The 23,467-nt window shown below is 50.1% G+C and overlaps 10 protein-coding genes across 10 annotated transcripts in view; 5 read left to right on the top strand and 5 right to left on the bottom strand.

Annotated features, from left to right (window-relative positions):
• The window catches only part of STEHIDRAFT_170006 (uncharacterized protein), a gene marked incomplete at its 5' end in the record, with an annotated part of 1,484 nt that extends 1,172 nt beyond the window's left edge, over window positions 1–312 (top strand). The window contains one exon of the mRNA XM_007306361.1: window positions 56–312. The remainder of the gene's footprint in view (window positions 1–55) is intronic.
• Window positions 313–659: 347 nt separating this feature from the next.
• STEHIDRAFT_170005 (uncharacterized protein) lies at window positions 660–2,010 on the top strand (the record flags this gene model as incomplete). Its single annotated transcript, XM_007306360.1, has 3 exons — window positions 660–1,286; window positions 1,352–1,526; window positions 1,595–2,010. 3 exons carry the CDS (start codon window positions 660–662, stop codon window positions 1,891–1,893), a joined length of 1,101 nt encoding a protein of 366 aa, XP_007306422.1. The 3' UTR covers window positions 1,894–2,010.
• Window positions 2,011–2,284: 274 nt separating this feature from the next.
• Window positions 2,285–6,223, bottom strand: STEHIDRAFT_170004 (uncharacterized protein). The gene is made up of 15 exons (XM_007306359.1): window positions 6,209–6,223; window positions 6,027–6,149; window positions 5,910–5,952; window positions 5,652–5,850; window positions 5,502–5,600; window positions 5,297–5,442; window positions 5,123–5,237; window positions 4,963–5,052; window positions 4,841–4,908; window positions 3,467–3,665; window positions 3,315–3,413; window positions 3,107–3,252; window positions 2,933–3,047; window positions 2,773–2,862; window positions 2,285–2,716 (listed from the first exon to the last, which is right to left on the bottom strand). The coding sequence occupies exons 2-15, from the start codon at window positions 6,118–6,120 to the stop codon at window positions 2,492–2,494; spliced, it is 1,728 nt and encodes a 575-aa protein (XP_007306421.1). The 5' UTR covers window positions 6,121–6,149; window positions 6,209–6,223; the 3' UTR covers window positions 2,285–2,491.
• A 699-nt stretch (window positions 6,224–6,922) lies between these two features.
• Window positions 6,923–8,221, bottom strand: STEHIDRAFT_170003 (uncharacterized protein). Its single transcript, XM_007306358.1, has 5 exons — window positions 7,861–8,221; window positions 7,762–7,800; window positions 7,376–7,705; window positions 7,095–7,322; window positions 6,923–7,017 (listed from the first exon to the last, which is right to left on the bottom strand). The coding sequence occupies exons 1-5, from the start codon at window positions 8,044–8,046 to the stop codon at window positions 6,979–6,981; spliced, it is 822 nt and encodes a 273-aa protein (XP_007306420.1). The 5' UTR covers window positions 8,047–8,221; the 3' UTR covers window positions 6,923–6,978.
• A 1,641-nt stretch (window positions 8,222–9,862) lies between these two features.
• STEHIDRAFT_123091 (uncharacterized protein) lies at window positions 9,863–10,955 on the top strand. The gene is made up of 3 exons (XM_007306357.1): window positions 9,863–10,322; window positions 10,559–10,696; window positions 10,725–10,955. Exons 2-3 carry the CDS (start codon window positions 10,597–10,599, stop codon window positions 10,937–10,939), a joined length of 315 nt encoding a protein of 104 aa, XP_007306419.1. The 5' UTR covers window positions 9,863–10,322; window positions 10,559–10,596; the 3' UTR covers window positions 10,940–10,955.
• A 928-nt stretch (window positions 10,956–11,883) lies between these two features.
• On the bottom strand, window positions 11,884–13,070 carry STEHIDRAFT_123090 (uncharacterized protein). The gene is made up of 4 exons (XM_007306356.1): window positions 12,817–13,070; window positions 12,500–12,747; window positions 12,240–12,416; window positions 11,884–12,176 (listed from the first exon to the last, which is right to left on the bottom strand). The coding sequence occupies exons 1-4, from the start codon at window positions 12,990–12,992 to the stop codon at window positions 12,004–12,006; spliced, it is 774 nt and encodes a 257-aa protein (XP_007306418.1). The 5' UTR covers window positions 12,993–13,070; the 3' UTR covers window positions 11,884–12,003.
• An 898-nt stretch (window positions 13,071–13,968) lies between these two features.
• Window positions 13,969–15,190, bottom strand: STEHIDRAFT_158946 (uncharacterized protein; the record flags this gene model as incomplete). Its single annotated transcript, XM_007306355.1, has 3 exons — window positions 13,969–14,372; window positions 14,460–14,707; window positions 14,784–15,190. 3 exons carry the CDS (start codon window positions 15,188–15,190, stop codon window positions 13,969–13,971), a joined length of 1,059 nt encoding a protein of 352 aa, XP_007306417.1.
• A 293-nt stretch (window positions 15,191–15,483) lies between these two features.
• STEHIDRAFT_112688 (uncharacterized protein) lies at window positions 15,484–17,380 on the top strand (the record flags this gene model as incomplete). The annotated part of the gene is made up of 4 exons (XM_007306354.1): window positions 15,484–16,473; window positions 16,527–16,804; window positions 16,864–17,183; window positions 17,355–17,380. The coding sequence occupies 4 exons, from the start codon at window positions 15,484–15,486 to the stop codon at window positions 17,378–17,380; spliced, it is 1,614 nt and encodes a 537-aa protein (XP_007306416.1).
• A 519-nt stretch (window positions 17,381–17,899) lies between these two features.
• STEHIDRAFT_132660 (uncharacterized protein) lies at window positions 17,900–20,523 on the bottom strand (the record flags this gene model as incomplete). The annotated part of the gene is made up of 11 exons (XM_007306353.1): window positions 17,900–18,235; window positions 18,299–18,506; window positions 18,582–18,736; window positions 18,814–18,899; window positions 18,921–18,963; window positions 19,049–19,162; window positions 19,430–19,516; window positions 19,789–19,890; window positions 19,957–20,127; window positions 20,254–20,336; window positions 20,448–20,523. 11 exons carry the CDS (start codon window positions 20,521–20,523, stop codon window positions 17,900–17,902), a joined length of 1,461 nt encoding a protein of 486 aa, XP_007306415.1.
• Window positions 20,524–21,208: 685 nt separating this feature from the next.
• Window positions 21,209–21,428, top strand: STEHIDRAFT_158943 (uncharacterized protein; the record flags this gene model as incomplete). Its single annotated transcript, XM_007306352.1, has 2 exons — window positions 21,209–21,217; window positions 21,279–21,428. The coding sequence occupies 2 exons, from the start codon at window positions 21,209–21,211 to the stop codon at window positions 21,426–21,428; spliced, it is 159 nt and encodes a 52-aa protein (XP_007306414.1).
• Between the last annotated feature and the right edge of the window lie 2,039 nt (window positions 21,429–23,467).

Below are 23,467 nucleotides of genomic sequence, written 5' to 3'. Positions count from 1 at the left end.
TTTTTTTTTTTTTTTTTTTTTTTTTTTTTTTTTTTTTTTTTTTTTTTTTTTTTCGTTTTGCTTCCTTTACTTTTTGTGCTGACAATTACTCAACTCGCACGCCCAACCACTACCAGTACTGTACTGATACATATCATCACCCCCGCAGCCCTTCGTGTTTGCTTAGTTCACAACCTTCGCCTTCTCTGACCCCCTTTTTAGTTTTTTCTTCGTTTCTGGGATTTTGGACGATCTCTTTTGTATGCAGGTGACGGTGATGGGAGAGGAGTCCTCCAGAGCACTAGTTCAATGGTAGCAAAAACTGCTGAAACATTATTTCTGGCGTGATACAACGTGCACCAAATATTCCGAGTGTATGATTCGTCCTTATTGTGCCGCATCATATGCTTGAACTCTCCCGGATTCTTGTCCTCTATTGTATTCCGAGGGGACAGCTCGTCCGGACTCCGGAGCAAGCGCCAGCGCCACAGTGACAAGCCTGTGGCAATGATCAAACGCGGCCACGTGATCGCGTCGCGTAACGAGCCTCGTTGAGCGTCGTCAGTTTCGACTGAGTTCTGACATTGGCCATCATCAACCGCCACAAGTTTGGAGTTCAGATTTCAAGCTGGCTTCTTCTTCTTCAAGACCTCAAAACTCTTCCACTACACTACTACGATATGCCGGGACCCTCAAATAGACGAAAGCAGAAGAAGACGCAGGCGAGGAAGGAGAAGCGGAGGACGTCGATTCGGATTCCTGTTGGACACTCTGTTGAAGATGGAGAGCCAGTAGGCTCCGGAGAGCTTTTAGAGAGAGGAGAAGAGTTATCTATGGTGGACATGCAATCCGAAGTGCATAATAGGCCATTACCTGAACCTCCAATACCGACTTATTATCTGGACAATCCACCAAGTGGCACCTCTCTCCCCTTCATCACAACTTCTCCATCCCCGTCTTTGTCTCCGTCCCCGCCACCATCACATTCCATTCCATTTGACTCCTGGGATCTGAGCCACAATCATACTCCCGCACCGCCCTACGTCTCGTCCACCCATCCCAACACATTCTCACAGAAGCTTCCGAGTGCCACATCACCGAACCCACCAGACGACGATATCTTTCTTCGATTATCAAATCCTATCATTCACGATCCAGGAAACGGCCCTCGCGTGTTATCAGCACGAGAATTCATCCAGTCTTCATTCGCACAACCGCCATGCGCTTCTGACCCTTTGCGTTCTGAATTCGCTCAGCCAGAGGTGTTGCAGATGCTTTGTACGGTGCTGCCTGAGGAGACAGCCATAGTATGTATGTCTATACCTATACTGTCATACAATACTGAGAATTTCGACGGGCGGTGCCTTTACAGTTTGTTTGGTACAACAAGAGTCGTAAAGTCGGACGCGTGTGTCCCGCGTGTCGACGTCTATACCAACTTGGCGATGCGCTTTCGAATACGTTCACGGATATCGACATGGACGACCCTCCAGAGAAGAAAGAACCGTCACCTTATCTCGCCGCCGAACAAGAGATCAGCGGTCTCTGTGCGTCCTTTCTTCCCTGCTACTTCCACTTACGTCCTCCCACTCAATGACTCTCCTTCGTCGGATAGGTTCGCCCCTCTGCTTCATCCTCGCCTCGTATAATTATCCCAACATCATCCGGTCTACCTGGGGCCGCATGGCAGAAGACCTCGATGATGAGACCTGGGCGTTATTGAATATTCCTGCGCGAGCGCAGCCGGGGCAAGAGGATGTTGGGTTGAGCATGGTGCTTAAGATGACGAGATTGCATGATTTAGGGTTAGCGCAGCTTTGTGTGCCGGAGATGGGGATTGACGAGGAGATTTATGAACATGATGATGGTTCAAGCTTGAGCTTGAATGGGACGAGCCGTGGGGTTGTGGTTTGATGCATGATAGCTCCGTACGAGTTGTGCTTCTCGTGGTGAGGTTGCTCTACTATGTTGTGTGGGTTGTGGAGTATTTATGTAGTTCGGGGCGCATCTGCTTGCTTACGGACTCTTTGCATTTGGACACGCATTAGGATAGTGCATATCTATACCTATGTAGATACGCATTTCAGATCACATGTACGGATCTGCTTTCATCTCCACGAAATCGTCTTCAGATCCAACCTAAGTTATTGAATGATGCTTGGGCTCGTGAGTATGCAGCTCTGCCGATGTTCCGCAAGTTTTCCCTTCTTCGAATCGAGCCTTCATCTCATAGAATGGACTACATTCGTGTACGCTAGTTAATACCGTAGACTGAGTAGCTCGTGCACACGATTCAGAAGCGGGGCAATAATCTGAGGTGCAGGGAGCAAGTACGAGTACATATAACTATCTTAATAGCGAGTGAACGTGGCCATAAGATGTAGCGAGACAACGCAGAACTATCAAACCTGGATGGTGAACAGAGAACGTATGGAATGAGCAAGGAATAGGTAAGTAGGAGCAACTACGGAAACCACCGTGAACGTATGCTAGACGTTCTTAAACATGCGGCCTACTGCTCCAACGCATCTTCTATCGGAGGATCCGGGGGCAAAGATGGAGCGCTCCTTTGATCCTGGATAGTCCGAACATGGTGACTACTTGTCGCCATTGACCCCTGTGTGCGTGGGGCAGCGGCAAATATTATCGACTCTTCCGGAGACTCGTACGTGAAATTCCGCTCCGTATGCGATTTTCTCAGGGATACGAGAACAATAATTACAGCAGGATAGATGCCCTAAAACCAGGTCACTCGTCAACGGAGGTGATTTCGTGCGCAGATTTTAAACGTACCACGAGTTGTGGTACAGCACCAGATATAACGTGTGCCACATTTGCTGTTTTACCCTTGATTAGCAGGGCCGTATTGAGAATGAAGAACGCCTAAATGATCACGAACGAAGATGATATGTTTGAGATCTTTGCTCTCAATCAGATGAGTTGTTCGACTCACCCAGGTAATGCAATATAAAAAGCCAGATTCCACGAGCAATGCCATGATGCTCTGAACTGATGACGCTGGGGTACCTTCATTACCCAAGTGAGACCTTATGTCTTTACGATGACACCTACAGAATGCAGCCCTTTCGTTACAATAAAACTAGCTTGGCTTGATTGTTTGACTTACCATGCTCTGTACCCTATCAGCGATGTGGCCCAGATATTCGAGAGTAAAGACAGAAGGAGAGCTAAGAGACCGAATATACTGGGCTGGAAGGTGAGTTGAGCGGCGGTCGGATGAGATGTAGCGGCATCGATGATGGCGAGTATTAACTGATGTGTGGTTGTCGCTTGAGAAAGTGCTCCAGAGACGAGCCAAGAATAGATGTACGTACGGGTACAATACTGAAGACCACCGCAGTTCCAAAAATGTACCGATTCCAAACCCACAGAACACAAGCGCGCCACATCACGACCATATCGCTAATCCAGAACTTGCATAAAGTCAGTCGGGAATGCCACCATGTCAGCACTGCGCAAAACGCACCGAAAAGAATAGGGCGATTGTCGTTATGAGAGACCACCTGAACACAGTCTCGCTGGGCAGGGCTGCCCATGCTTCTGGTTCTCGAATTTGTCTCAGGAGTGTATAACAGTTCAAGCTCCAGTGCGTCGCAGACGCAAGGTACATGACCAATGTAGCAGCCAGCATGAAAATTCGAGGCCGTATCTCGATGTTTTGCTGCCTGTTGTATGACCATCAGATCAACGAAGATGGGAGGTAGTTTGGGCAACTCGCAAGAGGGTAGTCGTTGAGAATAGAACGATGAGTGAGAGGACGCCTATGTTAATTAGAGAATTAGGCCTTCAATGATACAATGTGATGAGGCAGAATACTCGCCGAATAGTGCAGATTCTACGATGACCGCAGGAACGAGCTTGACTGCAGAGGCCAAGGTAGAACGAAAGACGTCCGAGTCGCCACTGGGCATACTCATTAGAAGACTCGCCAGCGAGTAGTATGTACTGCACGGCACACAATATGAGTAATACGATGCACAGTATAACCCCCTAGTTGAAGAAAGGGAAATGGGGGCTCACGATCTTCTCTATCCGACGCCGGCGGATGCAACTAGATGGGTACTACCGCGAGAGCGCTACTTGATACACAGGCTACTTATAAAAGATCAGTAGGCATGTTGTACCGAACGACAGGTCCCCACATCCAATGAGATGGAGGCATTCAAGTAAAAATAGGCTTGTGCTCATCGCTCCGAAGTGGGTGCTGGGGGTTTATGTGGACATCACGCCGATTCGATTTAGGGGGCCTACTGTAAAGGCCAATGCCGCCGACTTGATGTTGACAAGTAAAGGAACGCCATCAAGTGCGAACTTGATTCCAGCACTCCATTCTCGATCCACCTCTGATATTTCGGCATGGACAGGATCTTCATGTGCGGTAGCAACGGCAGCCTTCAAAGCTTCACGGTCACTATAAACTTCCCTAACACACGAGACATGGGAACCTCGACTCACCGCCACACTCTGAATCCCCTTTCCCACCATAGGTCCAGCCGCCACAGGAACACGCTCCAGTCTTAGAGCAGAAATTCATTCTCTTCATTCTCTCTAGCGCACCAATCAACATTTCCATCCACTCCTGATCGTGTCTGTCGATGCTCTAGTCCAATGAGCGGTCAAGGTTACCGGAATAACTTGAGGGCCCTTGATGATCTGAACGTTTCACCAGGCCTGCCCTATCTGCATCAAGTCTTCACCTGCCATCATGATTGGAAGATCCTCAGATGGTGCTGAAGTCCTTCTTTTGATCTCGATGGTCCGGACATGGTGAGTACTTGTTGCCATTGACTGTGTAAGTGTGGCAGCAGCAAATTCCATCGACTCTTCCGGAGACTCGTACGTGAAGTTCCGCTCCGTATGAGATTTTTGAAGGGAGACGAGCACGATGATGACAGCGGGGTACAGTCCCTAAATCCAGCTCATAAGTGAAAGTTAACGGCAGTGCAGAGGGTTTCAACGCACCACAAGTTGTGGCACAGTACCGGCGATAATGTGAGCCACAGTGGCTGTTTTGCCCTTGTTGAGCAGGGCTGTGCTGATAATAAAGAGAGCCTGTAGTATCACGGGCAGACCGAATATATATCAGGTCGCTGCTGTAGAGCATACGAGCGGTTTGACTCACCCAGGTAATGCAATACAGAAATCCGGATTCCACGAGCAACGCCATGATGCTACGAACTGCTGACGCCGCAGTGCCTCCACTACCCAGGTGGGATTTTATGTCTTTACGATGACGCCTAGATGAATCATTCACTCTATGTGGTACAATTAACTTGACTTGACTACGGGTACATACCATGCTTTGTAGCCTATCAATGATGTGGCCCAGATATTCGAGAGCAAGGACAGAAGGAGAGCCAAGAGACCGAATATGTTGGGTTGGAAGGTGTTGTGTGCGGTGGTTGGATGAGACGTAGCGGCATCAATGGTGGCGAGTATAAGCTAGTAGATGTAGTGAGTAATTACTCAGAACATAACTCGTCAGGACCAGATGAACGTACGGGTACAACACTGAAGACGACCGCGGTTCCTAACACGTACCGGTTCCAAACCCACAATACACAAGCACGCCACATCACGACTATGTCACTGATCCAGAACTTGCATGAAGTCAGTCTAATATACCCAAGCATTAGTACGCACACACGCACCGAGAAGAATAGGGCGATTGTCGTTATGAGCGACCATCTGAATACGGTCTCAACCGGTAGGGCTGCCCAGGCTTCCGGTCCTCGAATTTCTCTCATGAGTGTATAACAGTTCAATATCCAATGCGTCGCGGACGCAAGGTACATGACTAGTGTAGCAGCCATCATGAAAATTCGAGGCCGAATGGCAATGCTTTGCTGCCTATCAGCGGCCGCCCATCAGATTACGACAAAGACGGTCAACACATAGTAGAGACTCACAAGAGTGTAGTCGTCGAGAATAAGACAACAAGAGAGAGAACACCTGTGCAACATTGATGGATATGGCTTGAATGCCAAGTGGTTCGATGACGGCGCAGGAGAGCCACTAAGGCTCACCGAACAGTGCAGATTCTACGATGATTGCAGGAACGAGCCTGACAGCATCGGTCAAGGTAGAATGAAGAACATTGTCATCGGGAGTATAACCCATCCAAGGAGCTCGCAAGCAAGTAGTACGCGCTACAATAAACACAGGTTAACAGGCGGTGGAATGGTGAGGGGGAAATACTGAGACTCACAATGCTTTTCTCCGGCGTCGGCGAAGGGGGAGGAAGGAATATGATTGTAAGGAAGGTATTTGATGCACAGACGCCTTATAAAGGTAAGGAGGCGACTAGCCCCCAAGCAGCCACGGTACATCATGCGTCGGCTGCCAATGACTTTCATCCTAAAACTGAGGTACTCCTTGCAGTCTGTCCCGTCGCCACCACGATCAGTCCAGATATGTGCATCGAACGAAACTATGCCGCTGCATCACGAGAGCATATCCGATGGGCAGTGTGCGTTGCTCGGACTGCAATGCATACCTCGACTGACCTGGTCATGCAGCTTCGCCTTGTGTGCGATTGGCCAAAGACTTCTTAAGCTTCTCGCTCGACGGGGGAATCGACAAAACAGTCCGTCTGCATACGCCCATAAAGTAAACCTATCAATATCTGAAACAAACAATATCATCACATGGTCGACGATGGATAGGTCGTGAACGGCGTAACGCACCTGGCATCAGGCCTGTATTGTAAACGAGACTGCCACAAAATGAATTGACTTTTTTTCCCTCTCATTTGTCTCGGAACATCATCATCGTGATCTGAAAAGAAAGAGGAAGAGGGGCTATCACTATAAATGAATGATACCATAGCACAAGCATCGCGGCATTGAGTGCGAGGCGAGAGGGGGCTTATATGGAGATGGTGTCGATTTAGGGAACCCGAGGCCTGATGTTGTCGAGTAAAGGGACTAAGAGTCTCTAATATTGTCAAGTGTGAACATGATGCTAACGCCCCGATTCTCAATCAACTTCTGATATTTCGGCGTGAACATAATCATCCTGTGCGCGGGTAAGAGCGTCAATCTCCATCATCCCGGCTTCCCTTGCGCACGAAAGACATGGGAATCTTGACTCACCGCCACACTAGCACCTCCCTCTTGCCCACCGTGAGTCCAGCCGCCACAGCAGCAAGCTCCCGGCATCTTCTTGCAGCAAAACTTCATCCTCTTTCCATTCTCCAGTGCATCCGTCAACAACCTCTTCCAATCCGAGTTAGGCGTCGCCGCTGCTACAGTCCTGTCGCACCCAAATGCCTTGGGCCACGGGACCTCTGCGAGTGTGGCATCTCCAGGACCGAACTTGGCCTTCAAAAGATACATGCCCGTCCCTGCATATCTCTGTCCATACTCCCTCCGACCCAATTCGACAACTTGAGGAGGAGATGCCAAATCTGCATAGTGTAACAGTACCATTCCGGGGAGGCATCGCGGTCGACGTAGTCCACGGATTCGATGCGGAAGCGACGTTCCGGAGGTAGAGTGTTATCGTCGCCGCAATTGATACTCAAGGCGAGGAAGTGATTCTCGTGGGCGGTGGGGTTGGAGGGGAGGTTCATTGCGGCGACGGTGCTATTGACGAGACTGGCGTGATGGAATTCGATCCAAGACATGAGGTCTGGCCAGGCCTGGCGGTTGTTCATCACAGAGACGAGATACTTGCGCTGAGCAGATACACTCTGACATTCGAACTATGGATTGGAAACATGCTGAGTAACCCATGCGTAGACTGGATAGCTGGCCCTACCTTGTGACGAGGGCAGTCGGCTTTCTGGCACGCTGAAGACTGGAAGTGCGATGATAAGCTCCAGAAACGACGAGAGACGAGGCAAAGGAAGTGACATACACAGTACTGATATGCGGAACACCCATTGCACTTGGATAACTTCAATCCCTCACAGCGAGCAAATTTTCCACAGGTCTTGAATTGGCGATGAGTATGAAGCGGAGGTGCGGAGTGGAAAGGCTCAATCGACATCCGTTGAATGACGGTCTGGCGAAGCGCAGCGACATCTCGACCTTCAGAGCTCATTCTGAGGTACGAATCGCGTGAAGAGTTACAGAGGCGAAGAGAACGCAAAAGAGAGTTGAGGGCAGAAGAGGGTAGATATCAACTCTTGCGAGAGCAGACGAGACGGGTCAGAAGTCGAGTGAGATCACTGCGATCGACGAGGGGCGACTGAAAATGAGAGAGCGGCGGAAGCACGTTGTATTTATACGAGGCTCGATCGTCGTGAAATGCCTGGAGGCATTTCGAGCGACGCTGAGGACATGGCTTAAGGGATATCCAAAGTGGACATGCGGATATGTGGACATGTGGTGCCAGTGGCACTCTGGATATCCTTTCTGGATACTTGAGTCATGGACATCATCCTACATCATCTCGGTCAAAATTTACGTTATCGAGCGTGCTGGCGGAGCAGATGAGATTGAGATGAAGGAAGTGCAGAAGTGAGAGATTCAAAAGGCTACGGTGAGACGATCATGGCAAAAGGACACACAAAGGGCGCCACAGGCAGGCGCATTCTTCCGTGCCTGTGGCGCTGTATCAACGCCACATGTGGCACCTGCGAATTTGGTGTCGGCTGCTGCGAGGCCTCAAAATCATGCTCAGGCGTCCTTCGCACACAAGAAATATTGAACACCCCGCGAAAAAGCCCCCACTTTATTTATCGCATAGTATCCAACAATGACACCACCAAAAAGAACGAACGATCCCAAAGAGATCATCAAAACAACATCCTCAAGCACGAACACACAAAACCATATCGTGAACATAGCCAGGAGCGCGGGTGTCGATGAACATCAAGCAACAAAGATGACCAACGAGGAAAGCGAAGAATCAAGGTCCGATATCCAAAGTCCAACGCGTCCCAATCATGGCGACGTAAACTAAAAGTACACGACCGATAGTCCACACAGATCCAACCCGGAGAGAGGCATGGGGATGAAGGAAGGATCGTTCGCGTTCTATGGTTCAGGTTGTATAGTATGCACGTGGACTGGCCGTAATGAGGGTAAGCACGTACGTACGATGACGAGAGCCACAAAAGTTGAACGTCCACTCGTCATACAAAACTAACAATACAGGTTGTACAGTCAGGATAAGACAAGGAAGATATGAATGATGGTCGAGGGAGGATAGCATGAGGCATATCATCGTGTATTCCTGCATGAGGTGAAGGATAGTCAGCTCACTGTCTGTAGTCCAAAGCAAGAAAGTGTAGTAGTATATTTTTGCATGCGGGTACGCCGAGGGCAGCTCAGTCCACGACGTACATCCATGCAAAAACACCTACCACCACCAGTCATCCGAGAGAATACGTACCGGAATACAATGTGTGTTTCTGGAATGTACCCGTGAGTTGTGATGACTGGCAGTCAGATGAGTCGAATAAATAAAGCCCGAGCCGCAAGCAGCCCACGGAGATGACCACCTAAAGATGTTCAAAAACTTGTCAGTAGATATTCATCCGAGGAAAAATGCGATCCTTGAAGAGTTCAAAAGAGTGTAGTACGTACAGGTCACCTCTCGTCCTCACGCGATAACACAATACGTTGAATTTCCCGTCGAATGCTCCTCATCCAGCGGCACCGACCCGCGGTACTCGCCTTCAGAGTCATTGGCTCGCACCTCCGTCACGCCCCTGACATGCAATTCCGCAACATTGATAAAGGCTGAAGAAGTCATCGCGGATGAAGTGACGAAGGGGAGGTGCTTGAAGAGGAGGGTGGTCGTGGCAAAGGAATCCATGGCAGTAGAGTCACTGGGGAATGGAGCTGACGTAGATGAGGAGCAAGACGGGAAGAAGGTCGTCGATAGAGATGATCGTGAAAGAGTCGTAAGGAGTCGTCTCGGAGGGCGTGAGGTCTCAACCGTAAAAGTCGAGAGGGCTGAAGCTAAGCTCAGGCAGTACGAAGTGGGGGCTTCGCAGGAAGTGGGCGTTGGAGCTCTCCCTATCGCGACCTATGGCATTATATACATACCAGTGTTAGGGGAAGAGGCATCGTGTCAGGCCCCAGTATCCAAAGTAGAATAGAGCTGGATCCGATGATGTGAAATCGGCCGTATCAAGCCCGGACATGTCGCAGGCAATGCACCACGGTCGTCATCGATTCTCAGATTGCATCTACACGAGGCGGAATCTGTGGAAAGCCAAATCAGCGGCTCAAAAGGGCTGAAATTATTGTGTTCCTCAGACCACCGTGCACATATTACAACGGGATGACCTGTTCTAAAGTATTGCTTACGCAGGCGCCAGAGGGCAAGGGGAGAGTTATGAGAGATGCACTGTCCCCAACGTTGTGCTATAGAGGTAACACGCGTTATCATAAAATTTGAGCGAAGAGCGAACTTAGGAGAATGAAGCCAAGGACTCGTCAGACAAAAAAGCTCAGGTCCAGCGTCGAGTCGCCCGCACAGCATAGACATATCAGCCGTTCCGTGAGATATCGATAAATGGGTCGGACACATCGTGCCCAGACGTGCACATCAAGTCTGCCACGGTACATATAGTATCCTGCCGATGCATTGAAAGGCTCACCTGAAACGAAGGCGATGTCCCATTCGGGACGAGTATGCATGGAGGGAGGTACGGCGATTGACACCAAGATCCTTACCAGAAGCATACAGCTACAGCCTGGTGTCGAGGGTATGGCGGAATGGACTACCAGGCCGTGCAGTTATGATATACCGGAGATGCCACGTAGGAGGAGAACAAAAGGAAAGAGCCAGACAGCGCAAGGAACAAGCGGAGGATGCTTTTCGAGCTTCGATGGTCGTATGTTGGAAGCGGCTAAGCGAATATGATGTAAATCGAGGAACAATGGAGGACGCGACATTTGACACAGATGGCATGCTAGAGATGGGGATTTCGTTCAGTATCCTCGGCCAGCGCGGTGATGGAATCACGTTATCAAAATGATACTCAAGTCTCGTACATACACCTTGCATTACAACATGACTGCAGCTGTCAAAAGTAGCCCACGTCAAGCAGGCATTCAAGCCTGCAGCTGGCAAACACGTACCTTTGAGCCACTTCCTTCCTGCAAGTTCCCAGATTGCGCTTTGCAAAGGGTCACGATACGGCCTAATGGGGGCTTTGCTAGTCGAGAGGCTGGAGAATCCACTCGCCAGGACAACTATGGTTATCCCGACGTGGGCGACAAGGGGGCAGCTTCATATCACTGAAGCTGAGTTATGGTGGGTCATGAGCAAAGATGGAATCTATGGGACGCGAAGAACTTGATGAAAAGTATAAGGCCTCATCGCTTGCCCGGTCAAAATCTAGTCTAAGGACTGTGCCTTTGAGAGACTAGAGGCCGCAGGATACGATGCCGTAGCTGACTACTTACAGATGTTCGAGGTATATGTCATGGTCATGGCTAGCGCCACAACCATAACCTCGCCACAGTCGATCACTTCCGATAGTTTTTGTTCTCGCCACCCCTCGCCGCCACTCCAGACCTTCCTCCTATCTGTCTCGTTTATTTTACATTCATTACTCAGCTTCACTTTACAGTATTTATACTTGTAGCGTAGCACCATGTATCCTTGTCTGTTCAACACCAGTTTCGGGCGGGTCCCTTTCCCGCCCGGATCCTTGCTCTCCCGCAGACCTGCCCGTTACAGTATACTTTCGAGTGACACCCGGCTTGGCCGACCCGGATAGGGGAATGGCCGGGCGGAGTCTAAACGAATTCAGAGCCAATATTGAGAGTCCAGTTCTACGAGTTTTTATGGGTGCCGTTGCGACCAGGGTATGGTTCTGCCAGAAGATCTGGTACATACGGCCACTTCGAAAAGGGTGAAAACATCACCGATTGAGATACCAGATGTGTATACTTTATAGAGGTATCAAAAGGGCATGCATTACATATATATTTATCTAGTGAATACACAAAGCGGATGGCGAGATGCACATATGAGCTGGAGAAGTGTGGAGTGCAAACGAAATATCAAGCGCCGTATGGAAAGGATATGATGTGGTCATCCCTGAGAGCCGTTACTCGAGTGATCTGAACCACTGTCTAGCAGCGGATCAGAACGCTGTTCGCCGCTCGTGATAACTTCGAGGTCTTCGTCGTCGTCGTCTTCTTCGTCATCATCGTCCTCTTCAGCTTCGCGGTTGAACTTCACAATCGGCCAATGCATTTCCCCATCTATGACAGGAAGAGCCGCTGACATCAGTGTATTGACATCATTGGAAAAAAGGACCTGCCTACCCTTAGGTATTTTGGCATACTCATCCGGGAACCATCGCTTTACATACTCATTCCAAAGGTAATGTGCTTCTACCTCCGCTCGCCCTTTCGAATAGTCCGATGGTCGATTAGCGATGAGTTTATCGTGGTCATTGAAGGCCTGGATGGGAGTCAGGTGTCCAAAGACCTGCATGGTTGCTGTCACCCCATGAGAGCGTGACGGAGCAGTGATAAGTACGCGATGCAATTGTCGACAACTAGGTGGAAGAGAATTTGCGTACGTGGCTTCCACATCCTCAGTGAGTACCCCAAATGCCAGAGCTCATCACACAAAAACCTGGATTTGTCTGGTCCAAGATCGCCAAGTCCGGGTATTGGACGACGCCGCCAGCATCTTGCCGGGAAAGAGCGCTCAAAAGCGATGACAAAAACCCTCCCCTGTTCGTTGACGAGGACATTGCGCTCAGCAACATCATCATGCTCGACACCGGCTTGATGGATTTGATCAAACGCGTCCATAATCTTTGACCTGTGTCACGTCATGATGGAGCAGAAACGATGAGGTTCATTTCGCAGTAAATAAAAACACGGGACTCACTTGAGCTCTCCATCGAGGTACTCAAAGGAGGTCGTAAGTGCCTCTCCCGCGTGTTCGAGGACAAGACATCCAGCGACCGCGGTGTCCTCGAAGTAGCCGAAACAGCGCGGGACGACCTTGCCCTGGAGATTCTTGAGATGATCGTAAATCACGGACTCACGCAGGAGGCGGTCCATGCCCTTAGCACTGAAGCTGAGTTTACAAACGACTTGGATGGGGGGATTCTCGGAATTGGAAGAGAGGAGAGAGCCTGAGAGAAGATGAAAGCGTCGGCCAGACTGAAGTAAGATGGGGTCTCGGACAGAAAGAGCTTCCACGTTGACATTCTTTCCGAAGCCCGGAAGCTGAAGTGTGCGTTGCTTAGACCACGAGACCTGTGGGGGTAAATCCACGGTGAGTGACATCTTGGCTAACGAAAGTCAGGACACTATGTTGGACTGTGTTGTGAGTGGTTAATGCTACCAAAAAGCTCTTGTATCGTCTGAGATGAGAAGACACACAAGTAATGGTCGTCGCAAGATTGACGCAGAGTGAGGGCGACGGTGGTTTGAGGTCGACGTCGTCCAGCAAGGCGAAATACCGGAATTAGTCGGACTCCCGCCGCCACCGGCGACTTCCGGTGTCTTAGATGACTAAGCATCTCGCGGCGCTGTGATCCACAGTCCATAACTCACTCGCTCCGCCTGGGGCGGCACAGACCTTGCTTGGGCTTCAGAGGAACCTCAAAAAAATGGCAGAACAATTCACTCATGTACATGCTTCTCCATACGTCATACGTGTGACTACTAAACTACTACAGTTTCAAACTTACACTAAATGATTGACGCCACTTGACAGACCTCGGATATGGGAATGGCCGGGCGGAGTATAAATGGATTCGCATCCACGATTGAAATATCCAGTCCAGTTCTCCTACAAGTTTTTATGCGTGCCGTTGCGACCAGGGTATAAATAAAAGGGTGAACAACACACGGGCGTACCAAAACATCACCGATTGAGATACAGGATGTGTATACTTGATAGAGTATTACATTTATGTTTACCTAGTGAATACACAAAGTGAAGACCATGACGAGATGCACATATGAACGGGAGAGATGTGGACAACAAACAAAATATCAAGCGACGGATGGAAGAGATGAGATGCGGTCATCATTGAGAACCGTTACTCGAATAATCTGAACCACTATCTAGCAGCGGATCGGAACGCTGTTCGCTGCTCGTAATGACTTCGAGGTCTTCATCGTCTTCTTCATCGTCATCATCGTCTTCTTCAGCTTCGCGGTTGAACTTCACAATCGGCCAATGCCGTTTCCCATCTATGGCAAGCAGAGAAACTCGCATCACTTTGACATCTTCGAGAAGGATTACAAGCTCACCTTTGGGAATTTTGGCATACTCGTCGGGGAACCATCGCTTTACGTATTCCGTCCAAAGGTAATGAGCTTCTGTCTCCGCTTCAGCTTGAGAATAGTTCGACGGCCGTTCGGCGATGAGTCGATCGTGGTCATTGAAGGCCTGGATGGGAGTCAGGTGTCCGAAGACCTGCACGACTGCTGTCATCATACGGGAGCAAGATGGAGTGGTGATAAGTACACAGCAGAGACGCAATATGCCGACTGAAGCAAAAGAAATTCACGTACGAGGCTTCCACATCCTCAGTGACCACCCAAGATCCCAGAGTTCATTACACAACAGCTTGCTTCTCTCGATACCAAGATCGCCGAGACCGGGTATCGGGACACGCCGCTTACATTTCGACGGGAAAGAGTGCTCGAAATCGATGATAAAAACTCTGCCTTCTTCGTTGACGAGGACGTTGCGTTCAGCAATATCATCGTGTTGAACACCGACTTGGTGGATCTGATCAAAGGCGTCCATGACCTTTAATCTGTGTCCCGCCATGACGGACGACAAAGGATATATGAGTTGGATTTCGCAGGGGCCAAGAAGCATACGAGACTTACTTGAGCTCGTCATCCAAGTTCTCGAAGCAAGTTGTTAGTGCTTCTCCCGCGTGTTCAAGCACAAGACATCCGGCGATATTTGTGTCCTCGAAGTAGCCGTAGCAGCGCGGTACGACCTTGCCTTGAAGGCTCTTGAGATGATCGTAGATCACGGACTCGCGCAAAAGACGGTCCCTTCCAGCAGAGGTATAGGAGAGTTTACAGACGACTCTAATAGGGGGTGATGATTTGGATTTTGAAGCTCTGAGAGTGCCTGAGAAAACGTGGAAGCGCCGGCCAGACTGTATTAAACAAGGGTCTCGGACAAGGAAAGCCTCGACATCGACATCGTTGCCAAAGCGCGGGAGCTGAAGTGTGTGTTGTTTAGATTTTGAGGCCTTAGGGGGCAAGTGCACGATGAGTGACATGATGGTTGGGTGCGGAAGGTTGGACGGCCGGCCGCTTTAAGCATCACCAAAATGCTTACGTCACCCAGAGTTCCCATGCCCGACATCACGGCGACCCATTGTTCTCCGGGGCCGCACGTCGAGAACAAAAGCAACACGTGCCATTGACACGATCGATTGCTGGCAAAGTTGCGAATCTCTGACACTGCGTCGAGCCGAAGATACATATAAGAAGGAGCATGAGGCTCTCGTAGGCTACGTGCTCTTCTCCCATTGCTCTCGTTCTCACTTCAACTTCTACCTCGATCCTCATCATGCCGCCCAAGAAGCCCAAACAGGCGCGCTTTGATCTCCCGCCTGTTAAAGACCGTCCAGCTCCACGCCCGGCGCGCAAAAATGGCGGTGACTCGGACCCTAAACCCCCGTCTACCATCCCCCGGTCTGGCTCTGCCGACACCGACATGTACCCGGTTCACCCAGAGAATTACCTGGATGGTGTCAGAGAGTGCACTATGTATGATCTGATCATGGTTGATATTCCAGCTCCTCCTATTTTTGGCAGAGCCATGACCGTGTCCAAGTCTACTCGGGACCCCACTGAGGCGGACATCGATATCCAGAGGGGCGACTCGTCGCTGCAGGTCATCGTCCAAGCTCAAGATCTCGCCAGGCAGTACTTCCCCGCGACGAAAGCTTTACTCAAGCGCATCATAATCAAAGACCTGACAACTGTTGAAGATTATGACATTGCTGCTCAAATATGCCCCTCACTGACCAAAAGAGGTTCTCCACCAGTAATGCATTCCGAGAAGGACACCGAGCGCCTGAATCGCGATATGTTTGACAACCCCGCGAATTACATTCTTCGATACCTCCTCACTCACAACGATAGTAACGGCATGCCATTCACCTCGAGCACTGTTGACTTGACAGAATTCGAACAAAATATCACACTCCCTTACGTGTCATCCGCCCCCGGTGCTTATTTCGACCCTTCTGGCGTGTCCCGTCAGATCATTCCGGACTCAATCCACGTTCTCAGACTGCTGGACCACCCTAAGGACCCCCATCAGGGTCAGACCTATCCGAAGGCTTTTGTGGTCCGAGAGGACAAGACTCACCATGTTATTCATCACCAGAAAGATCTTGACCCTCTCCGAGAGTTTCGCGTCGACCGAAAGCATATCCCGGCATTATGGAAGCGTGATGATGATGATGATAGCGTTCCGGGCTTACGGTTTGTCTCTCCTGTCACCATAACTGAAGGAAGAAAGATGGATGCCGGTGCGAAGATGCTGTTACAAGTGAGTGCCTTGAGTCCTGCGTGCAGACTATCTCGAACTGACCTATCCAAAAGGTCTACACACAAAGCGGAGTCTACGGTACCGAGTTCCATATCCTGGGGTCATTCGAGTCGACTACGTTTGTCTATGAAGACAAGCCGAACAACACTAGTTATTTCTCACCTTCGTACGGGAAAGGAATGCCGGCTTTATTGGCGCATGTGTCTTGGGTCCTTGCGGCCTCCGGCCGATTCAAGGATATGTTTCCCCCCGTTCCTGCTTTACCCGAGGTGGATACATCCTGGTGGACGCGGCCGATGAAACAGCACAAGATCGCCGGCTTGGTCCCATTGTACGTCAACCTTTTCTCATTCAGTCTTCCGTCTGCGTATCTCTAACAATGCTTCACAGCAAAAAGGCGGAAATCGTTCTGGAGGGCGGCACTGTCAAGGAAAAGGCGACGTTCTCAGATTCCATACTTCAACTCAGGAATAAGCAGTCCAATACCGGTCGCTCTACAGCGGAAGAAAAGCTCCGCACTTTGTCGATAAAATTTGAGAAGATTCAATTGATGTATCAAGATGTCATACAAGAAGTTGCGGAAGCGGAAAAAGAGGTGGAAGCGGAGCATTTGGGAAAAGTGAACGAGGAGGCTGTGGAGGCTGTGGAGGACGAGGAAGAGGAGGAAGATGACGAGGAAGAGGGTCAGGAGGTGGAAGACGGTGGGGAAGGTGAGTCTGACGAGGAGAAAGCGAACCAGAGGTGGCGCCGCAGGTCGTCGAGGCTAGTACGGGTCGAGGTCTAGCGAATAATTGCCGTATTCGTCACCGAGGACGTTCTATGTTTCAACGATCTTTGTAATTTTATCATATCGTTCATGAAATTGTCATATTTTTGTCCAGCTTCTTGTGATCACGACGGACGCTGAAACTCGAAGTCTGAGTCGGAGCAAGAGGTTCCGTTAGTCTACCGTTAGTCGAGCGACTTAGACCAGGTCAAGTAGCTAGCTTTCGTGCTCGGTGCGGAAAAACAAAGGAAAGTCACCACCGAACTCGAATGTGAATCTCCAGATTTTTAGACAACGTATTTGCACCTCGGTAATAAAGTGCAATTATGGTAAGTATATCGTCCCATGTCGATGGGGCGTTCGAACCATTTTCAAGGCAGACATCCGTGACCTCCAAGCTCTAAGCAGTATCGACCACCAGGCTTCCACGTTCAAAAGAGGGAATCCAACCACCAGTTTGATGTAAATGGCAGCCGCACGTTATTATTCTTCGAGTGCGCGTCTCTGCTGCCAGTGGGTTCGGCGAATGGGTGCGTGATTGCGTGTACGCGTAACCAGACACGTCATGCAGAAAGACGAAGAAGAGGAAAGCCAACGGTCTCGAGAGGAGAGGGTGAAGGAAAGCAAACCATACGCAACCGAGAGACTGCAGCATTTATTTTAGACACAGGGCCATGGTGCATGGTGCGCGACGAGACCGACGTTGAATTGAACGACGATTAAACCAATACAAGACTTGACGTGACCATTCCAAGTCTTGAGAACGCTCATTTCAATGGACAGAGTGTTCACGGTCTTGCTGAACACCGTCGTCGGGAACGTCTCTGTGGCCGTTGGGCTGATGGAGGAGTAGGCATCGTCGGTCAAAAAGACGAGCGCGAACGACGGGGCTGGAATTTTGATTTGGCAGGTGTTGGAAGACGTATCGCATTGCACAGTTTGCACATCGAGATCGCCAGTGAGACGACCGTCAGAGGCGAGGGAGGCGCCGAATGTCTGTCGCACCATTGTGAGAGATCAGCCGATGTAAGCGCTAGAGTGAACGAGAACGAGGCTGACCTGGCCAGCCCAAGTGAAGTCCTGGATATCGGCAACGGAGGAAGACCGTACGTGCTTGACCCTGACAGAGCTTGGTGGTGGATTATCTTGACCAGCCCCACTTCCCCCGATCGCGACGGTGGCCGTGTATTCCGACGCACCAGAACTGCCTGTGATGTAGTTGAAAAGCGCGAGCTTCGTCGGCGTGCCGTTCTCGTAAATCGCGTATCTGCATCACACCATCCACAGGTCAGTTCATGAGGATTGAAGGAGATAGACCAATGATGGAAAGGAGGAAACGAACCCAGGCGTGTAGATGCTGCTGTCGTTTGCCCCCAGATCAATGAGCTCGGAAGCATTGCTCGGACCAAGAACCTCGACCATGACGAGCGCGGAGTAATACGTCGCACCAACAGACCATTGCTTGAACGAGGACTGGTTCGTTGGAGGTGGCTTGAACTGAGTTGCGCACAAAGATTGATCAGCTGAAGTTACCTTTGGTTGGAATACCGAAGTGAGACAAGAGAAATCCGCACAAGGTTATAGTACGCGTTCTGTCCACCAGCGTGGAAAAGCGGTCCCGTGAAGTTTGAGTAGACTATCGTCATAGCGTAATCAAGTGCTCAGAGTGTCGCGCTAAAACTGTTGCTAACACACGTAAAATCTTCACATGATGTCGTACTGGTCTGATATTCAAAAGGAACAATAGTCAGTCCTTGACTCGATCTTCAAATCCCATCCGAAGTTGCATGGACGGCGCCGAGTTCTCACCTCGAACATGATGAAAGGCTTGCCTGCAGGTTGGGCGATAGTATTCGCGATATTGGTGTAGGGAGCTACGATTGCTTGGCCCGAGGTGTGATTGAGATAGTCTGGGAACACATCCTGCGGATTGATGACCGTCCCGTCGGTGTCGAGTTAGCGGGCGTAATTGTCTGTCGGGTAGCTAGGGTGATAAGCGCGGCGAGTAGCGTAGGTCATGAGGGGGGAAAGAGACCATCAACAGCTTCCAAGCAGAGCGAGAAAGCATGTAGGCACATACTGCTCCACTGCGAGCGCGTTCAAATGATCCGAGAAATTGGCAACGATGCCGTTGTCCCGGACCACCTCGGGCGTCCAGTCGCCGTTCGTGACAGAAGGAATAATCTAGACGTCGTTAGTCTTGAGAATGGAGGAGCCACTTCCGGCTTGCGTGATGAAGTCGTCGATTTCGCCATCATAGTCATAGAGTGTATATCCCTACTATTATGGGTCGTTCGTTGATATAACATGAATGGGTAGATGAAAACACGAAGATCAGCAAAACGCAAAATTATTTCTACATGAAGAACTGACCTCAGTACGATGACTGATGGAGATGAATGAGGAAGGAAGAGATGAATGAGGAAGGAATGATCCCGAGTTAACCAAACATCCGCGAGTATCATAGCAAAGGTGACGAACCCTGTGCAGAGCAAACAATCTACCCGTCAGTACTTACTACTGTAGACGCGCTTCTCGAGCCACATAACGCACTCACCATGGTCAGTATACAAATCCAGTTCACTCCCTGCTTGGAAAGCCGATAGGTAGTCTCCGAGAACGGTCTGGCCGGAGGATACGATGCCGAGACTCTAGAACGACGAGGTGTCAAAGATTGGGGCACCGAGGTGCCACCTGATGTTCGTGAGAGCGGAGACATCTCCCATCGTATAGAGCATCTTCGGGATGTAGTCCAGTGGCGGCGTGTTGTTCCTGCCTGAGATTGCGGAGTAGTCCTTTGAGAAGATGGAGTTGTTGGCGAGGGTAGCGACGAGCACGGCTGATTCTGGAGTTTTTCCTCCTACTCGGACCAGGAAAAGGTCGTCGGTCTTAGTACGAACATGGGAATGACTAAGATAGACAAAGAATATTCATCTGACATGTCCAATGGGGAAGGAGAGGCGAAAGTGGCGTCGTCAAGAATTTTTGCCAGTGAGAAAAGATATGATACGCACCCGAACCCAGCCAATTATTTGCTGAATGTTTTCCATCCAATTGAGGAAGGGAACTAGGAGGACCGGGCTGGAAGGTTGCCAGCCTTTGATCTTCCTCCAAGAACGAACATGAACTGTAGTACCTATTCGAGTTCACTGTACATCGACAACATAAGTACGCGGAGTACATCAGTCATCGCCGCAGAAACAGTCACAGACATGGCTCACCACGGACATTTGGATCGAGAATCCAAAGAAACCACCATTCTGTGGTATCAACAAACCAGTCATCCACTCGAATAGAGTTGGATGCCGAAGGAGGTGGCTGGAGCTGGGTTTGGCACTGCAGGGGCCACTGAGAGCTGTCGTATCATATGCTACTGAGCCGCTATGTGTTGCTGAGGCTGCAGTCGCATTTGTCGTCACAGAGGTCGACTGTCGATTGTGGAAAAACGGTAGATGACTTGGTACTGGGGTTGGTAGACACTAGGTAACGCGCTGGCAGAATTGTCGGTGATGTGGTTTAAAATTTAAAGCGCGAGCTTCGTCGTTGATGGCGTATATGTACCATTCACAGGTCAGCTTGCTAGAGTCAAAGGAGATGCGGTTTGTAAATGTCCCCGGATATGTGGGGGAGAAAGCACTGAGAAAGCAAGGAGAAAGCTCCCCCACAGTTCCGGGGACACTCGCGTGGCTCTGTTCCGTGATTGGGTAAGCTGAAAGCTGCATGGTTCGGTGAGCTTCGGTGGCGCGCTCACAGCGCTTGCTTTGCTCGAGCGTGCATATTTTACGAGATTGAATGTTTTACCATTTGTTTGCCATTTGCTGGCAGTGTATCACCGACGCACGAAGCATCTTATTTACCTCCCATATTCTCACCTTCTGGAGAGTCGTCATTGGCATCTGGCAGCACGAGCTGCATGGTATAAAGCTGCACGGTCGACGGACACGGCGGAACAAGAAAGGGGAAGAAGTCATGGAAACAGTCTGTCCTCCTCACGTCACGCGTACACTGTCTTGTTCGTATTAATTTCTATTTTCTACAGGATACCATACCAGCACCAACCGAGCCCACCTCTACGACCGCTACCTCTTTCTCGATTTCGAAACGCCTCACCTCCATCTCCGGTTCGACATCCTACCAACCAGAAGCCCGTGCAGCCAGACCGAAAGAAAAGCCCTTCAAAGGCAATTAAAAGTATGCCGATATGCGGACGGCAAGGCCGTCACAGCCTCAGATGCAGACTCAGATGCAAAAGGAGCCATATGTACCGGATGCCAATGGGTTCATGAAGCCCGCTGGACTCCACGATGTGGTCTTCAAGGACCGTTTCGCCCATTGTCATGACTGGAAGCGACGGCTCGTACATTCTTTTGCTCCCCTCGTGAGTCTTGGCGAGGCAACAATGAAGAGTCGACAATAACACGAGACCACGTGTCACTGCTCCGACCCCGTTTTAACCGTCCTCATCTCTCTTGTCCTGCTCATCCTTCTCCATCCTTCCACGACGGACTGTGCTATCATCATACCACTCTTCTTGTAGTGACGGACTATGCCCTCTCTGTTTCCATCCCCCTGGGTCCTAAATGATCTGCTATCAAATCTACAGGACATCAACATTGAGGATGAACTTCCAAGATCTCCGAGTCCCGAATGGTGAATTCCCGTGTCTTGTTCTTTGCGTGTCTCAACCTGATTTCCCAGTCTCATAGTCCGCACAGCGACCTCTGGTCCGACACGGAGCAAGACCTTTCTCAGACAATGCTCGAATGTTTAAGGCAAACTTACGAAAGTTCTGAATCCGAGTATGCTGTCCAACATATTTTCTTCAACCAGTCGATTCGTGCTGATCAAGAGACCAGTATTGCGGATGATAGCGATCATCCTGTTGCAGAGGGTGGTATGGTGTGGCGCCCGTGAAGAATAGGAGTGGTCGGAGGTATATCTGGAGAGATAGGCAAGACTTGACCAATATGATCCTGCTGTGAGCCGGTGCGGTCGTTGATAGTTCAGTCGTACGATCTGCTAGATAAGTTGACGATGGGGACCTCGCCATCCCTGCGCGACAGAGACGGCTCGTTGAGGCCCAGTCTACACACCATCGTCCCCGACGAAAGGTCTACTTATGCAGAAATAGGTAAGCTTCCTTCATCACAGGCATGAAACAAACAACAAACCAGGTGAGTTATCCGGAGTCGGAGCATACTTTGTGGTATCGTTGCAGGGTGCCTTTAACACTCAAAGGTATCGCAGAAACTCTGCGTGAGGCCCCCTGAAAAACCTCGGATCAACGTCTCGTATTCCCTCTGCGACGTCCGTCAAGTCCATCGACCATCCCGCCGATCCTCACGAGACCTTCAAAATTTTGCCCTCATCTATTGCGGGATTCGGTCAGGTCGTCGAGACTACTCGTGTCCAGCCAAAACGTCCGGTGCCGGTGTTCTCACCCGACATTACGAAGACCTTTGCTACGACGAGAAGGAGACGTGCCATGCATCCCCTGGAGGAGCCGTGTCCGCCATTGACTCCTTTTGGCACTGACGCCGAAGTTGGGGCAGCCGCAGGCATGTTCGTCGCCTTTTGGGGGCGCGGTGCTCTTTGGAACGTGAAGCTACTGGATCTCTGTGTTGTTGCTCTTGAGACGAGGCTTGTTGTCTTTTTTTCCTGCAATACTAAATGAGGGTCATTGGATGATACGTGAAAATATCATGGTCTCAATTGGGTGTGAACGGTTGTAAATACTATAATAATGATGTACACAATGAAACTCGAGCCAATATTCCACATCTCCCTTCTCCGAGTCGTACCATCTCGTCTGGATCGTGTTGAGGATGCAGTAGTGGGAAGGACACATCAACCACGAGTTTAGGGACGACGTATCCTCACCGCTGACAGGCTTAGCTCGGTGTCACAAGCCTTATGAACGTCCTTATGAACGTCTAAGGCCAAGTCAATGTGAGATCTGCTAGTAGTACTCGGTCGCCATCCAAAGTCCTTTGCTCTGTCCACCGGCAGTTTCCGAGTGTCCGTGCGCCGCAAGGAGTCGAAGACTTCTGGATTCAACGACGCCAAGCCACTTGCTCCGAAAACATGCAGTGCTTACTTTCTAACTTCATGCATTTCATTCGAAGGCAGTGATGTCCATATCCTTGTTTTGGCCTTTCCTACAGGCACAAGAGGCCCTTTTTCGGTTTGTTTATACAGTGATGGACCGGTCCTTTGGGCAGAAAAATG

The sequence above is a fragment of the Stereum hirsutum genome (assembly GCF_000264905.1).
Source record: "Stereum hirsutum FP-91666 SS1 unplaced genomic scaffold STEHIscaffold_11, whole genome shotgun sequence".
In the NCBI taxonomy this organism is placed as follows: Eukaryota; Fungi; Basidiomycota; class Agaricomycetes; order Russulales; family Stereaceae; genus Stereum; species Stereum hirsutum.
Note: the sequence above shows the minus strand (reverse complement) of the source record. Positions and strands in the feature narration are given on the sequence as shown.

Excerpts from the sequence above, each read along its gene's own strand:
- STEHIDRAFT_170004 (XM_007306359.1), bottom strand. The coding sequence starts at position 6,120 with ATGGGTTATACTCCCGATGACAATGTTCTTCATTCTACCTTGACCGAT. Across the intron at positions 5,238-5,296 it reads TTGATAGGCTACAAAGCATG|GCGTCATCGTAAAGACATAA; the intron begins GTATGTACCCGT and ends TGATTCATCTAG. Across the intron at positions 4,909-4,962 it reads GTACTGTGCCACAACTTGTG|GGACTGTACCCCGCTGTCAT; the intron begins GTGCGTTGAAAC and ends AGCTGGATTTAG.
- STEHIDRAFT_170003 (XM_007306358.1), bottom strand. The coding sequence starts at position 8,046 with ATGAGCTCTGAAGGTCGAGATGTCGCTGCGCTTCGCCAGACCGTCATT. Across the intron at positions 7,323-7,375 it reads TCCTCAAGTTGTCGAATTGG|GCCAAGTTCGGTCCTGGAGA; the intron begins GTCGGAGGGAGT and ends TATCTTTTGAAG. Across the intron at positions 7,018-7,094 it reads AGGGAGGTGCTAGTGTGGCG|GATGATTATGTTCACGCCGA; the intron begins GTGAGTCAAGAT and ends ACCCGCGCACAG.
- STEHIDRAFT_123091 (XM_007306357.1), top strand. The coding sequence starts at position 10,597 with ATGGAGGGAGGTACGGCGATTGACACCAAGATCCTTACCAGAAGCATA. Across the intron at positions 10,697-10,724 it reads ATGGACTACCAGGCCGTGCA|GAGGAGAACAAAAGGAAAGA; the intron begins GTTATGATATAC and ends GATGCCACGTAG.
- STEHIDRAFT_123090 (XM_007306356.1), bottom strand. The coding sequence starts at position 12,992 with ATGGACCGCCTCCTGCGTGAGTCCGTGATTTACGATCATCTCAAGAAT. Across the intron at positions 12,748-12,816 it reads TACCTCGATGGAGAGCTCAA|GTCAAAGATTATGGACGCGT; the intron begins GTGAGTCCCGTG and ends GACGTGACACAG. Across the intron at positions 12,177-12,239 it reads GTATGCCAAAATACCTAAGG|ATGGGGAAATGCATTGGCCG; the intron begins GTAGGCAGGTCC and ends TTCCTGTCATAG.